Raw genomic sequence first — 15,341 nt, forward strand, 5'->3', positions numbered from 1 at the left:
CTACAATTACTTCAATCAGGCAGTAATTTAACACAACATCCCAAAATCCTTCTTGGTCCAATTTTACCTGAGAGTTTTTTTATCTAGTTCATTCTTTTGATCAGATACTAAAGCCTTTCCCCTTCAAAAGAAAAGGCAAAGAAATTACCTCTCAAGGACTTACATTGCCATATGTGCACTCCACCCAAGGGTGAATGGTGATTTTGTATTTTCCGTGCAGTGAGATGACAGGGTCAGGTATCTTGGAATGATGACTTGCTGCCCAATCTTGTTGTTAAGTGAGAGAGTTACATTGAAGCTATATCGCTTCAAATGAAGAATGAGGATCCTGAAAAACAGGAGATGATGACATTACTAGGTCATACATAATAGAGGTAGCTCTCTTATAGGTGAAAAAAGATCACTGCAACTGACTATGTTAGACAGCTTTTGATTTAAAAAATACATCTGTCCAAACTAAATAAAGATTTGGCCAAACAACATTTACTGAATACCTGCCATGTGTAGGCATTGTGCTAGGTACTAGGAACACAAATAAAAATCACAGGCGTTGGGTAGCTTAACGAGGTTCGGGTAAAATATTTACAGTATTCCTAAAAAAAAAAAAAAAAAACCATACACACCAAATAAAACATAACACAAAAATACCATATTCTTAAACGCTGATACTGATATATTGATAGTGGGTTAAATCCTTAAATTATTTAACTTCAATGCCATATAGTTTAAAAAACTAGGTGTTATATAACCATTAATGATAATTTCGAGTGTTAAAACAGCCCTATGTCTGATGGTGAACATTGATTTTCTTTAAGATGATTTCTGACAAGAACTTTTCTTATTTCAGTAGCATTTTGTCTGAAGAAAGAAATATAAAAATTTTCTCTACTTAGAAAAAAGTTCTACAAAATTTTATGGCATATCTGTTTTGTGGGTCTGAAAAAGCTTTTAGCTCTATAAAATTACTTCCTTTTAGTTACTACTGTGGCAACCTTTTCACCTCTGATATAGAACATAGCCTCTGCCTGATGGATTAGATATACTTCACAGTCTATAAGAACAATTTAATTTCAGAACTCTTATGGGAATAAACCTCAATTCTAGGCAAAAATAATGTCTGATTTATGGAAAGCTGTTTCCTTTCTTACCATATACATATGCCTTCATCACAGAAGCTACAAACTCAAAAATTTGTAAGTTGAAGTTATCAATTGTATTTCTCTTTAAAAAGCATGCTAGAATTCCTAACATCCAAATTCACAACTGAGAGAATACGAGGACACAGCTGATGTGAACGGACTAAAACTAATGTCAAATATTTTGACTAAATTTTCACGTAATCCTACCAAAATAAAAGGTAATATAAAACAGACAGAGATGGTATAGTTAAAAAGCACTGATCTGTAAAGATGAGGTAGACTAGGAATTAACAGATTTGATAAAGATAGTGGACACTTCAAGAATAAAAGACTGGTTTTAATACTGAAATGAACAAAGTGAAGCGAGTCCAATAATTAGGATTTATGATACAATGGTTTCTATTTCATGTAAGTTTAGAATAAATTAACTTTTAACACAGGTGACCTACCAGATAAAAAAAAAAAGGAGAAAAATCCCCCTCAATATTTTTTTCCCCTACACCCTCCTACTTCAAAATATTCACGAATCGAAAAGAATAAGTCCCTTAAGTAAGAAATACAGACTATGGTTAACAATACTAGTGCTATGATTTAGAAAGTCTTTTCTTTAAAAGAAACTCATTTTCTAGAAAGGAACAGATTATGGAGTGTAAAAGAACTAGTCTCTAGGGGCTAGGTTCCAGAAACTCCACATTTAGTCTTAGAAAAATTGAAGCTAATAAAAGAAAGTAAAGCACTCTGCAGGCAAAGTGCCATATAAATACTTAATGTTAAGAAGAACCTTGTTTGTGGTTGAGATCTAGTCTGGAAAGACCTAAGAGCTATTCTATAATTCTATAATCATATCATAATTTTTCTAACTAGTTTGGTTTTATATTTGTTTACAGAGAACTAATACAATTTAGTTTCATTCCTAATTTGAAATTCTCATTACAGAAAACTTATCAATTTATAAGATCCTCTGAATAAAGGAATGCATAAACTGCAGAAAATTACTCTATTTTGTTTTTAGGCACGCATGTCTATCTATCTACAGATTTTTACTGAAAGTCTGGGGTAAGATAAAGAAGCTATGCACAATACAAGACAACAGATTATAACTGATTATTATACATTACTGAATTAAAAATCTGCTAGCTAGTCCCTATCATTATTCTGGCCTCACCACTCACATCCTCTTGCTGCCATCTTTTTGGAACTCTCAAATTCCTTTAACATTCCAAATCCTCTTCCCTTCTTATGCATCCTAGTTTTCTATTTTCTGCCCTTTTCATAGCTCGGCTCTGCTGACCTTCTTTACCAATCCGTTCTGGTAAACCTCACTTATTCAGTAATATTTGTAAGTACTTTAAAGAAGAAAAATTCAAGAGCAATTAATTTTACCTGGGCAGCCTGTTAAATTTGTGCCTGACAAGAGCACATTTCCCCCCACACTTCTCACAGGAATATTCAAGTTCTTCTGCCTGTAAAAAGACAAGAGGGAAAAATAAAGAAGTATGAAGTTGAATGAACAATACCCCATTAAATGCTACTAATCTTCAGTGGAATGACAACTCTAACCAGTTTAAATTTTGTGTCTAGAGTCACAAACCTTATTATATTAAGACCTAATCCTCAAAATAGTTATAATACCACACCCTATTTCAGAATTCCTAATTTCCTTTTTTAACACGGAAACATCTCCACTTATGACAGTAACTAGACTCTACAGTAGCAGATTCTCAACCTTTTCCCCATGGGTACACAAGAACCACTGCCAAGAGTATATCCAGACTTAACATTTGGCCATAGCAGAGATAAGATCACCTTCAGGTTAGGCGGAGTTCCTGGTCTGTTAGGTGTAACTCTACCCCTTTCTTATAATGGAACTCAATCTTCTGGTGACAGCCCACTAAGAACAACTGCTCTAAAAGGACCAAAGTTTGGGGTGGATATCATTACCTAGAGAAAACTGAAACAAGAAATCCTTAAAAAATGGGAGTAAAGATACATAGGAAAATCTTCAAATTCTATGATAATAACAGGAATAGTAAGTAAGGAATGATTAAAACAAAAAAGAAAGCAGAGTATTTATCTTTGGGTGAAGCTAAATGTTCATCATTTAAAGAACAGAAATTTTTTTTTTAACCTTAGGAAGACAACCCTGCCTATTTGCCACAACAAAACAAGAACCACTATTACAAAGGATGATTCTGACAAATTTCTATCAGTTGTAAGGACTGCTACACGACAGGTTCAATATGCCCCAGAATATCTATAACACTTATCACAGACACAAATATTTATTTACGGCTTTGGATAAACTGACTTTTCTGTTTCTAATAGGGTACATACAACCTAAGGAGAAGCAAAGATTTTTTTTTTTATTTCTCAGATCTTAGATCTTAACTTACATACTGTCTTCGATTTTAATCCACACTACCCAGTTTTAGCATATGTCACTTAATATGCTTCGAACTAATATTTGTTTACAAATAACTGCTTCTAAGGTTGTCTAAAACATTTGCTGTTGAGTCAAATGCATAATCTACTTAAGCAATCAATTTTCTTCAATAAGTTAACAATTAGATTTATCAAGCTTTTAATAATATTTATAAACATTTCTCATTTGTTTTCCCTGAAAGTAATTTTGTCCAAACTCTGCCTTAAAGAAACTTCTTTTCAAATTCAATTATCTATGATATTTAAAATTTAGTTATGTGACAATACTGAAAAGATATTACTTACCCTAAAGAAAAGATCAAGAGAATCTTGAATTGAACGAGGAGGGAGTGGCTTTTTCCTTCGAGGAAGGTCAATGGACAGGTCATTAAATTGTTCTCTTTTGGGAATAATCTCTCCACATCTGTTAAAATAAAAGAAGACAAATATAACCATTTAGAAGTCTAACTGCAATATTAAATAAATACAAATATACTTCAGAAACACTGTTCCCACATAGAACTTATCAGGTACTGGCAACTTATCAGGTACTAGTCTGAAATTACTCTGTTTCAGACTATGACTAGGTATAAGAAATATATAACATTTAAGACCTTTCTCAAGCTACCTTAACCCTTACTAAATCAACAGAGGCAAAACCTCAATTGCAAGTATTTAAGCACTTTCTTAAAATGTGAAAAGACTTGAAGTACCAGGATTCTGGCATTTTTAAAAAAAAGCAAGTAAGCTAGTTTGATTAGAACAGAATGAACAAGAGGAATAGCAGTAGGAGATGAAGTCAGAGAATTCACTGGAGAAGAGATGCTGAAAAGCAGAGTAAATGGGTTTTAAAGATCACAGTAAGGATTTCAGCTTTTATTTTAAGGGTTACACAGCAGAGGGTTGCCATTAATTAACTTTCATTTTAATTGAATCATTCCAGTGTGTTTAAAACAGAATACAGAAAGAAAAGGACAGAAACACGGAGACCGGTTTAGAAGGTATTGCAAAAACCAGGCAAGAGATGATGGTCCAGAGTGATGGCAGTGGAGGTAGTAGAAAGATGTCAGATTCTAGCAGTATTGTAAAGAGCTGAAAGGATTTGCTGACAATATGATATGGGGTGCAAGAGAAAGAACTAAGAAATACACCACATTTCTGAAACGGTCACTACCAAGATAGGGAAGACTGCAGAAGGTTTATGAGAAACATTAAGAACTTAATTTTAGATATTTTAAGTTCTTCAAATGGAGACTTCATAATTCTTAGTATTCAATAATGTTATTAATATATTGAAATGCCTTATGATAATTGAATACCAATCGATTTAAACTATAATAGTTAAAATAAAAAATAAAAAGAAGTACATTTGGCAAACTGGCCAAACTAACCTACAGCCAGATGAGACAAAAGGCTAAATATGAAAAATTACAATTTGAGGAATAAGGTACTTGAAAACTTCCTTCAGCAGAAACTATTTTGTGTTTAAAGAACTGTCTTAAAGAAAATTACTAATAAAGCAACTAACGCAAGGACTTCGAGGAGACAGATGTACCACAGCTGCTGTGGCCCCACAGAACCTTATCACCTCCTGGACTTGCCGAACTCCTGGGCCACTGTTCAGGCTGGCTGCCTGTTAGGCCTACATCCATGAGCTATGCCACCTCATGCCCTGGTGCACACACCTCAACTGCACACCTGACATCTAGGCTGCACAACTGGAGCCGCACTGTGCCAGCAGCATCAGTCAGGCAGCCAACGCTATGATATGGACTTTCTTCCTGTGCTGCCTGCAGTCATTTCTATCAGAGGCAACTGAAATTTTCCTATCAAAAAAAAACTTTGGTTGGTACCCTCAAAATTAAATCACAATAAAAAACTCTGCTTCTCTCTCTAACTCGAACAAATTTTGTTTGTAAAGTGCACTGAAAGAAAGGGAAAGATGGCTGTCTATAATATAATTAACTGCTAAGGGCTCTCTAGCTTTTATAAGAAAATGAGCTGTATTTGTAAAACCTGGACTTTTTCTTTAAAAAATAATTTATCTATTGGAGGAAAAAAGGGCTGAAGAAATAATGAAGGTAAGAAAGTCACAGACTAGTGATTGCAAAACTACTGTATTTATACTGTCCACATGGCTGTTTGAAATTCTAGTCAAAAATACTAGAATATTATAGCTGGAAGAGACCTCAGTGAACACTACTATTTTCAGCAACCTAAGAAAAACAGATACATGTGGAAGACAGAGAATGAAAAGCTAATACATGGCTATTGAGTATTTCAAAAGAAAATTCCAGAACAAATGGAAGAGAAGCAGTATTTAGAGAACAGTGTTCTTGAGCTGAAGAAAACTCCAAATCTTCAGATGAAAAGCCCCATCACATTAAAAGCAAAATTAACAAAAAGTGTCAATACCTATACGTAAAACAGTAAAACTGAGAAAAGAAAAAAAGGAAGGAAGGAAGGCAGGCAGACACAGACTTTCAGGAAGAAAAAGGTTACTCAAAAAATCAGACTTCTCCCAAGTGACACAGAGTAACAGGATACACTAAAACAGTCTATGTAACATGTTGAGGGGGAAAGGCTATGTGTGACTCAATAATTCTGTATTAAGTCATGTGTAAAAGCCACAGAAATAATTCTAACTTATATAGGAGCTGTGAAGAATTCTACTCTCTCTTAAGAAAATGTATTCAGAGATGAACTATCAATAATTAGAAGATTAATCAAAATAGAACCTTTTGATATGAAGTATACCATATAGAAGTCTAGATAATGAGCATGGAAATTAATTACATGTAGAAAGTAAACCTGAATAACTAATGCAAACATGGTTTAAAAACACTGCAAAAGTTAAAAATAATTCAAATTTTGATCAATTTTGTAAAAAAAACCCCCCTATTTTTAATAAAAAAAAATCTTGTTCAACAAAATAAGCAACTAATAGGAGTGAGTCTTTGCAGGGGAAAAAAAAAAAAGTATTCCCAAAGAACTAGATAGTCCACACAGTGATTAAAAGAAAAAAAACACACACACACGCACAACACAAAAGGTAGGTCAAAATTAACTGTTTCGTCAGCAGTAAGGCATTTGACCAAATAATATTTAAGTACTCTTTAGTTCTCACTCAAGCATTTTTACAGATGATGATGACACTAAAAAAAGGATGTTTCCCCATGACACAGGAAGATGAGATCATTAAAACCTTCAGAAGAGTTTTAATCACTTGCCATAAAGAATAAAAGCATTTTCATCACTTGCCATAAAAGGGAAAAGAGTTTTCTGGGAGACTACTTACGCTTTACAGATAATGGAGTGCTGAACCTCAAACTCCAAATTAGTAATAACGGGGCAAGTGTATACTCTAGAGGCTGAAATATCTGGTGAATTTTCTTCTCCAGAAAGAGGTTCAGTCTTCCAAGTTTTATTTAATTTTTCCATATCTTCTTTCAGCTGGTCTAAGCATTGACTTAGAAATTCATGGGCATCCTAAGGCAAAATATCTTTAATCAGATCAAAACATTTCCTGATAAACAATAACAGTTTATCAACATTGTGATTTATACAACTAAAGCACTGGGAAGTCAACAGCATTATAGAAAAAAGATCAGATTTACTCTAATGATTTTATGGTACATATTTGTGAATAAAAACAAATAAGAAATTTTATATTCTTTACAATCAGTTGGATTAGCAGGAATAAATAAATGAATCACTTCTTTGTTTTTATAAAAAGGTAATTTTTCTAAAATAGCCTTTGATAGCCCAAGTTTCTGTACTGGCAAACCCTATTTTTATTATTAAAATGACAAAATACACAGAAGAGTCATACTGAACCTTCCCAGAAGTTCTCAAGTTTTTCAACTTGTGATGAACACACACATATATACAAATCTCACTTTAAAAATCAGGTAACACACTAAAATCATTTCAATTTCCCCTATAGCTAAAGTGTTTAAACACAATTGGTACTCACATTCTGCATATAACCAGAGAATCGCTCTGCTGTAGCTGAAATGGCATTTTTAACCTTCTTGAGTAAATCTTTTTTGGTCTCTGAATTACAGATATCTTTTTTAACAAGCAAGTGTGCAAAGCGTCTGGTAAAACAAAATAGACAAGTTTAGCATGTTTTACAAAACACTGGATGGTGTGATATTTTAAAGACTGCTAACAACGACACATAAAATTTTAAGTGTCTAAAACTCCATTATTCTACAAGAATAAGGCGGAAAGTTACTTAGTAAGTACATAACAATTACCTGATAAGTGCATTGTGTGGAATTTTTTTCCATGGGATACCTTGCTTAAGCAAGTCATTTGCAAATGACTGAAGTGAAAATAGGGATTGTAAAATAGCATTCATATAGCAGGTATTTCCCAAATTGGAGAAGCTGAAAATGAAAGAAATTTTCATGAAATAAAAGAACTTCTGAAGACGATGGTAGTTCCTGAAATATGTTCACTAGAGTAGGGGTTCTCCAGTACAGCATGCATTAGAATTGCCTGGGGACTTACTGAATACACATTGCAAGGCCCTAACTCCAGTTTTTGATTCAGTAGGTCTAGATAGAGAAGGTGCAAAAATAAGCATTTCTTAATTTTTAAAAGCCCCAAATTAAACTTCTAGAGATAAAAAACAATATTTGAAAAGAAAATCTGATTGAATGAGATTAATAGCATATTAAACACCAAAGAAGGAAATATCAGTGAACTTGGAAGGTTTAACAACATAAATATCAAAACTGAAGTATCCATATATTTTATATAATACATAAAAATTATATTTTATAATTTAAAACAAAATACATGTATATACTTTGTAAAATATTAAATATATTTTATATAAAATGTAACATTTCAAGTATCTTTTATCTATATAAAAGTAAACATATATATTTTCTTATTTATCCTCCTTTCTTATACAAAGGTAGCATATTATGCAATACACTTTAGCAATTTGGTTTTTTTACTTATCAATATATTCTTTGTTAATTTCAGGTTTGTTTTTAATTATGGCCATCCTAGTGGGTACGAAGTGATATCTCATTTTGGTTTTGACTTCATACACCTTCCTTTTTTCATTTTTTTTCACAGCTGCACAATTCTACATTGTTTTTAGATATTTGTCCGTTTCATCTAGTTATTTAATTTGTTGGTGTACCTCTAACCATATTATTCTCCTATAATCCTTTGTATTTTGGTAAGGTTGGTAGCAATGTACTCACTTTCATTTCTGACTTTAGTTATTTGAGACTTCTCTTTCTCTTTGTCAATTTATCTAAAGGTTTATCAATTTTGTTGATCTTTTTAAAAAATCAACTTTGGGTTTTATTTTCTCTGTTATTTTTCTATTTTCTATATCTCTGCTCTAATCTTTATTATTCTCTGCCTCTTTCTTGATTCAATGTTTGCTTGATTGCCATTAACCCTTGTTTTTCAAAGTTTCTGACACAGTTGATTTTGATAGTTTTGCATGATATTTCAAAGTTTTGGTGAAGGGATGGGCCCTTGGAACTCTGCCATTTTACTGATGTCTTCTTCCCCCACTCAATTTTAAAAGTTCTCTGTATATTAGAGATATCGCATATTTATTTATATGTTGCAAATACTTGCTTCCAATTTGTCTATGTTTTTGGCAATGAAAAATCTAATTTTTATGTAGGAAAATTTATCAATCTATTCTTTTCCTGAATCTTGTTTTGAGTCAGTTACAAAGCCTTTCCTTATACCTAGGTTACAGAAAAATTCACTCCCAACTTCTAGTATTTGAAGAGTTTTACTTTTTATATTTAGCACTCTGATTAATTTGGAATTTATTCTTGTGTACTTGAGAGATACATCTTTTTCAAAATGGCTAGTCATCCTGACCCTATTTATTAAAAAATCCTTCTTTGTCCCTATAATCTGGACTTTCTAAGTCCATCGATCTGTCCGTTCATGTATCAGCACCAAGCTATTTTAATCATACTGACTTTACAATAATTTCAAATATCTAGCTGGTAGTGCTATTCTCCCCTCCTAGTTATTTCTTTCCTGTATTTTCCTAACTACTCTCCTATGTATATTTTTCCACATGAATATATCAACTAGTCTAACTTGTTGGTTATTTGGATATTAAATTACAAATTATTTTAGAAAGAACTATACCTCGATCATGCTAAGATGTCCTAACCAAAACAATGGATGTTTTTCCTGTATTTATGTTTCCTTTGTATCTTTCTGGGGTGTTTTATAGTTGTCTCCATTCGGTTTTAAATAATCCTTGTTAAATTTATTCTTATATATTTTATCTGTGAAATATTCTCTTCCATTCTATCTTCCAACTGGTTATTTGTATTAACAAGCAAAATTGCTTTTGTATGTTAATTTTCAGTCCTGCTATCTGGGTAAATACTTTCTTCCATCAATGATTCACTAGAGTTTCCAAGTCCTTCAGTTCCAATCCTTATGCCTCTACTTTCTTTCTCTTATTAACTGCATTGACTAATATTTCCAATAAAAGATTAAACAGAAGACAGCACCATCTTTGACTTTTTCCTGAATTTAAGCAAAATACTGGTTTTAGGATTTAGGTATATAACCAAGGAAGTGCCCCACTGATTCCTATGCTTGCAAGCATTTTTATAAAAAATGTGTATTAAATTTTGTCACGTTTTTTCAACATCAGTGAAGAAAATCATGATTTTCTCTTTATACTTATAATATAGTAAATTATATTAATAGATTCCCTGATATTCAACTACCCTTGCAATCCTGGTATTAACCCATTCGTCATATTATATTATTTTCTTAACACAGTAATGAAGTCTGTTCACTAATATTTGACTTAGGAGTTCTTGCATTAATATTCATAAATGATATTGGTTTGTAAATTTCTTTGATGCTACCTGATCAGACTTATATTTACTTCATTAAAAGTAAGTATTGGAAAGCAAAAGTAAATAAGTGGGACTACAGCAAAATAAAAGGTTCTGCACAGCAAAGGAAACCATCAAGAAAATAAAAAGGAAACCTACTGAATGAGAAAAAATAACTGCAAATCATATATAAGGGTTAATATCCAAAATATATAAAGTACTCATACAACTCAATAGCAAAACAACAACAACAACAAAACTGATTAAAAAATGGACAGAGGATATGAATAGACATTTTTCCAAAGAAGATATACAGATGGCCAAGAGGTACACAAAATGATGCTCGACATTACTAATCATTAGAGAAATGCAAATCAAAACCACAATGAGCTATCACCTCATACTTGTTAGAATGGCTATCAATAAATAAGAAATAACAAATGTTGGTGAGGATGTAGAAAAAAAGGAAACACTTGTGCACTGTTGGTGGATCTATAAATTGGTACAGCCACTATAAAAACAGTATGGAGGCTCCTCAAAAAATTAAAAATATAACTACTATATGATCCAGCAATTTTATTTCTGGGTATATGAAGAAAATGAAAGTGCTTAATTTGAAAAGATAAATGCCTCCCATATTCATTGCAGCATTATTTATAATAGCCAAGATGTAGAAACAACCTAAGTGTCCATCAATGGATGAATGGATAAAGAAAATGTAAGGAGACACACACATACACTTTAGCCATAAACAGGAAACTGTGCTATTTCAACAACACAGATGGACCTTGAGGGCATTAAGTGAAATAAAAAAAAAAGACAAATACCATATGATCTCACTCATATCTGAATCTAAAACAAAAACCAAAAAAAAGCAAAGAAAAACAAAAAACCCCACAAACTCATAGATACAGAGAACAAACTAAACTGGTGGTTGCCAGAGGCAAGGGGGTGGGGGAGGAAATGGTTGAAGGGGGTCAAAAAGTACAAACTTCTGTTATGAAATAAATAAGTTATGGGGATATAATTTACAACATGGTACTGTATTACATAATCAAAAGTTACTAAGAGAATAAATTTTAAAAGTTCTCATCACAAGAAAAAAATACTTTGTAACTATTTAAGGTGACTAGGGTTAAGTACATTTATTGTGATCATTTTGCAACATACATAAATATTTAAATCATTATGCTGTATATCTGAAACGAATATGCTATATGTCAATTACACCCTAATAAATTTTTTTTTAAATTAATAAGTAAGTATTGGACACTTTCCTTCATTTTCTATGCTCTGAAACAATGTGCATGGCATTGGGATTTTCTGCTTTCTAAAGATTTAGAAGAATTACCCTGTGGAAATACTTGAGTCCAGTGCATTTTTTGTGTAGGAGCTCCTTTATAGATTTCTTTTTTCTTCTATGGACCTCTACTAGAATCATTTAAGTAAACTATATTTTTTAAACCTCTACTAGAATCATTTAAGTAAACTATATTTTCTGAGATAATTATGCCCATTTTAACTAAGTTTTCTCATTCTTTTTGATTCGAGAAGTACAAAATAGTCTCAAATGATTTTAAAAACTTCCCTTATATTAATAATTATTTCTCCCTTCCCATCTTATTGTATTTTCCTTTTAATCTTGACTCAAAGGGTAATGATTTAAATTTTTTCAAAAGTCCATATTTTGATTTATTAATAAAATCTATTTTTAGTTCTCTACCTCATGCAATTCTAATTTTTACCTTATTGTTTTGCTTTTGCTTTCTTTGGTTTACTTTGTTCTATTTTTTTTTTAGAGTTCGGAATTTATTTATTCACTCTCATTTGTACTGATATAGGTGTTTAATACTATAAATTTTCCTCTGATTACTGATTTAGTTTCCTATAGGTATATAGTGTTTTCATTATCATTCATCTTCAGAATATCTGTAATTTGTGTTTGAGCCTAGGGTAATTTAATGGGATTTTTAGAGTTTCTACTTGGAAAGTACCTTTTTGACATTTAGTTTAATTTTTAATTTTATTTCACTGTGATTAAAAGATATTGACTGTATTATTTCTACTTTATGAGGCCTACTGATTTTTCCTTTGTGCTGTAATATATGATTAATTTTTGTGAGTGTCCCATATGTGTTTGAAAAGAATGCATATCCTCTATTGTAAGAGATAGCACTTAATATATATCTATACATCTATCTGATTATGTTGTTTAGATCTTTTATGTCCTTACATATTCTACTTTATTGGGTATAAGGACTGCAATCTCTACTTTCTTACTGTATCCATTAGGCAGCTAAACCTCTCTCCTTTATTTTAAAACTTTAAAATCACTGTTCTAGGATTACCCCCAGTATACAGCAGAGTTGGGTTTTGCTTTGTGGGCCAATTTGAAAATATTTTTCTTTATTAGATGTATTAGCCCAATAACATTTCTTGGTATGACTGATATATTTGGACTTAACTCTACCATTTTATGTTATAATTTTACTTAGTTATCTGGTGTTTTATAAATATTTCTTTTTGTTTTAAGAAGGCTTGTATTTTTTGTTTTACTGGTTGTATGTGATTTTATATTTTTGTACTGTGACTTTAACCCTTGTTTCTTAAGCTTTTCTTTTACTACCTAGCTATTTTAAGTGGCATCCTTTGACTCACGCCTATTACTAATGACACAATTATATTATTCTACTTTCCCCTTTGTCTCTCCCTTTCCATTTTCTTTTAGTTACAATTGTACTCTTCTTAGAAGACCTAATGTTTATATACCATCCTTTTATATGTGTACCCACTATTGTTTTAGTCTTAGCTCTACAATTGAATGTATGAAATGTTCACCATTTATTTTTTGTCAGTATCTCTCAGGAAGAGCACACTTATAACACAGTATTCTGAGTTCTTTCATTTCAAAATTTATTTTCTCCAGTTTGCACTCCCGATAGCTTGGTTTGGCATAACATCTATGTTTATCTTTTCTTTCATCAAGTTTCTTGAAAACGATGTTGTTTTGTTGTTTGAATGATGACTCTGAGAAGTCTGGTGTCAGTCTATTTCTTTTGCCCTTGTAAATTATTTTATCTTTTTGAAACTCAAGGCACAGAGGATTTTTCCTTTAATCTTTTAAGTCTAATAGTTGTACTAAGACATCTTGATCATTCAATTTTCCAGGTACCTGGAGGGCTCTTTCAATTTACAGATTCAGTAATTTTATTTCTGGAAAGTTTTTTGGGATTACAGTTTTAAATACTAGCTCTGTTTCACTTTTTTTTCCCCTTGAGAGACACTATATCTAACATAAAATATTCCTTACCTGTTTTCCAGTTCAATCATTTTCTCTCTTACTGTTTATGGTTCTATATTTCTGGCTCCTTGGGTTATTTTTGTTTTCCTTCAAAGACACTTACTAAATTTTCGTTTGAATTTGGTTTAATCAGATTCGATTTTTGATACGATGTCTTTCTTCTTATCTTTTCTCATTTCAAGCAACTGTCATTTCTTCTTGACTGGTCATTTTAATTTTCAGTTTGAATCCCTGATTCATGGTGCTTTTTCATATTTTCAAATGCTTGTTTGGGGATATTTAATTACATTTCGAGTGTTACATAACAGTTTTCTTACAGTTCACATTGATTTTAGGGGTATGATTTTTATGGTCTAAATATTTTATGTTTTCTTTTTATTTTTCCCCCTACAGTTTTGTCTGGAATTGGCCTGCTTTTTTATGTTCATATTCATTTAGTGGGTAGGGTTCCTAATTCAGGCACACCCTCTTCTGTTAATTAAGTGGTTTCTTTAATGGCTGCTGGTGGTGGTGGTGGTGGTGGTGGTAGGAGAGAAGGAGGAGTTGGCATGTCTTGTTTATCTTTTATTTCAGCACAATTCTTAATTTTCCTCCCATTTTTTTCTTATTTCTAAACCAAGTCTCTAGATTTAGGTGATTCTTTCCCCTATAAGTAATGCTTTTTTGAGACTGTTGCTTCTGATATCACTCACTTTCAAGCCCCTTCCCTGTAAAGTGCTGTGAACTACCAAGATCCAGACCTATATTCAGTATTATAGTACTTGCTATTTGAATTTCTCTTTCTTATGGTGATTTTTTCCGGTATCTCATCTAAGTCTTCTACTCCTATATTTTTCATGGACTCTCTTAAGCCTCCTATCTTTGTCAGCGCCCACAGGCTTCAAACAGTGAAAAACAGATACACTGCTAGAATTCGGTTTGCTTCTCTACTTAGAAGGTAGACTAAAGGTGATGGAATTCTTTGTATCCTAGGAATGCTGAAAGTTATGTGTGCTTTTTTTGCATTCTTCATTCACTTTATACATTTTGGAGGACTTGTGAGAACACTGGATTATGCAGCCTCTGAGATGCTCTAGACCTGGCGTTTTTCTACTCGTTTTTTTTTAAGGAGTCCTTTGTCCTGAGTACTCAGCCTACTTGAAATAGTACACTCTAATTCCTAGAAGAAGTCCGAAAGAAAAAAAGCTATATTTCTAGAGATGGGTGAAAGTTCTGTACAGAAATTAAAGAAACACTGCAGGTAGACAGGGAACATGGAGCACCAAGGGTGAGTAGTAACTCACGAGGACGTCAAAAGACTCTGAAGGAAACTATAAAATACACAAAAGGAGGCAGTAAAAAAAATGAGACAAGATCAAGGTATGACAAGATCTGGATGAAAGATGGTCACAAAATGGGATGAGACTAATATAAGAATGCTGTCTGGTAAGGAGACAGCGAGATAACAATTTGAGGCAGACCAATCAGAATGAAGAACAAAGGAAATAAACAATTAAACTGAAGGGTAAACATTTGGAAGACAGAGCAGAAAAGAAGAGGCTCAGAGACAAGAACAGGTATGCAGAGAAGAAAGTGCAATATATATATATATATATATATATATATATATATTTTTCCCCC

At 32.3% G+C, this 15,341-nt stretch overlaps 1 protein-coding gene across 4 annotated transcripts in view; it reads right to left on the reverse strand.

The window, feature by feature from the left end:
• Nucleotides 1-15,341, reverse strand: part of USP37 (ubiquitin specific peptidase 37) — a 73,405-nt gene that overhangs the window by 26,002 nt on the left and 32,062 nt on the right. For all 4 annotated transcript variants that reach the window (XM_039844756.1, XM_039844755.1, XM_039844754.1 and 1 more), the window contains exons 11-16: nt 7,823-7,954; nt 7,537-7,660; nt 6,859-7,049; nt 3,867-3,984; nt 2,523-2,602; nt 164-328 (exon numbers count right to left, since the gene is read on the reverse strand). In XM_039844756.1, coding sequence (XP_039700690.1) covers nt 164-328; nt 2,523-2,602; nt 3,867-3,984; nt 6,859-7,049; nt 7,537-7,660; nt 7,823-7,954 — 810 coding nt within the window. The remainder of the gene's footprint in view (nt 1-163; nt 329-2,522; nt 2,603-3,866; nt 3,985-6,858; nt 7,050-7,536; nt 7,661-7,822; nt 7,955-15,341) is intronic.

This window comes from Pteropus medius, unplaced genomic scaffold, assembly GCF_902729225.1.
Source record: "Pteropus medius unplaced genomic scaffold, Ma_sr-lr_union100, whole genome shotgun sequence".
In the NCBI taxonomy this organism is placed as follows: Eukaryota; Metazoa; Chordata; class Mammalia; order Chiroptera; family Pteropodidae; genus Pteropus; species Pteropus medius.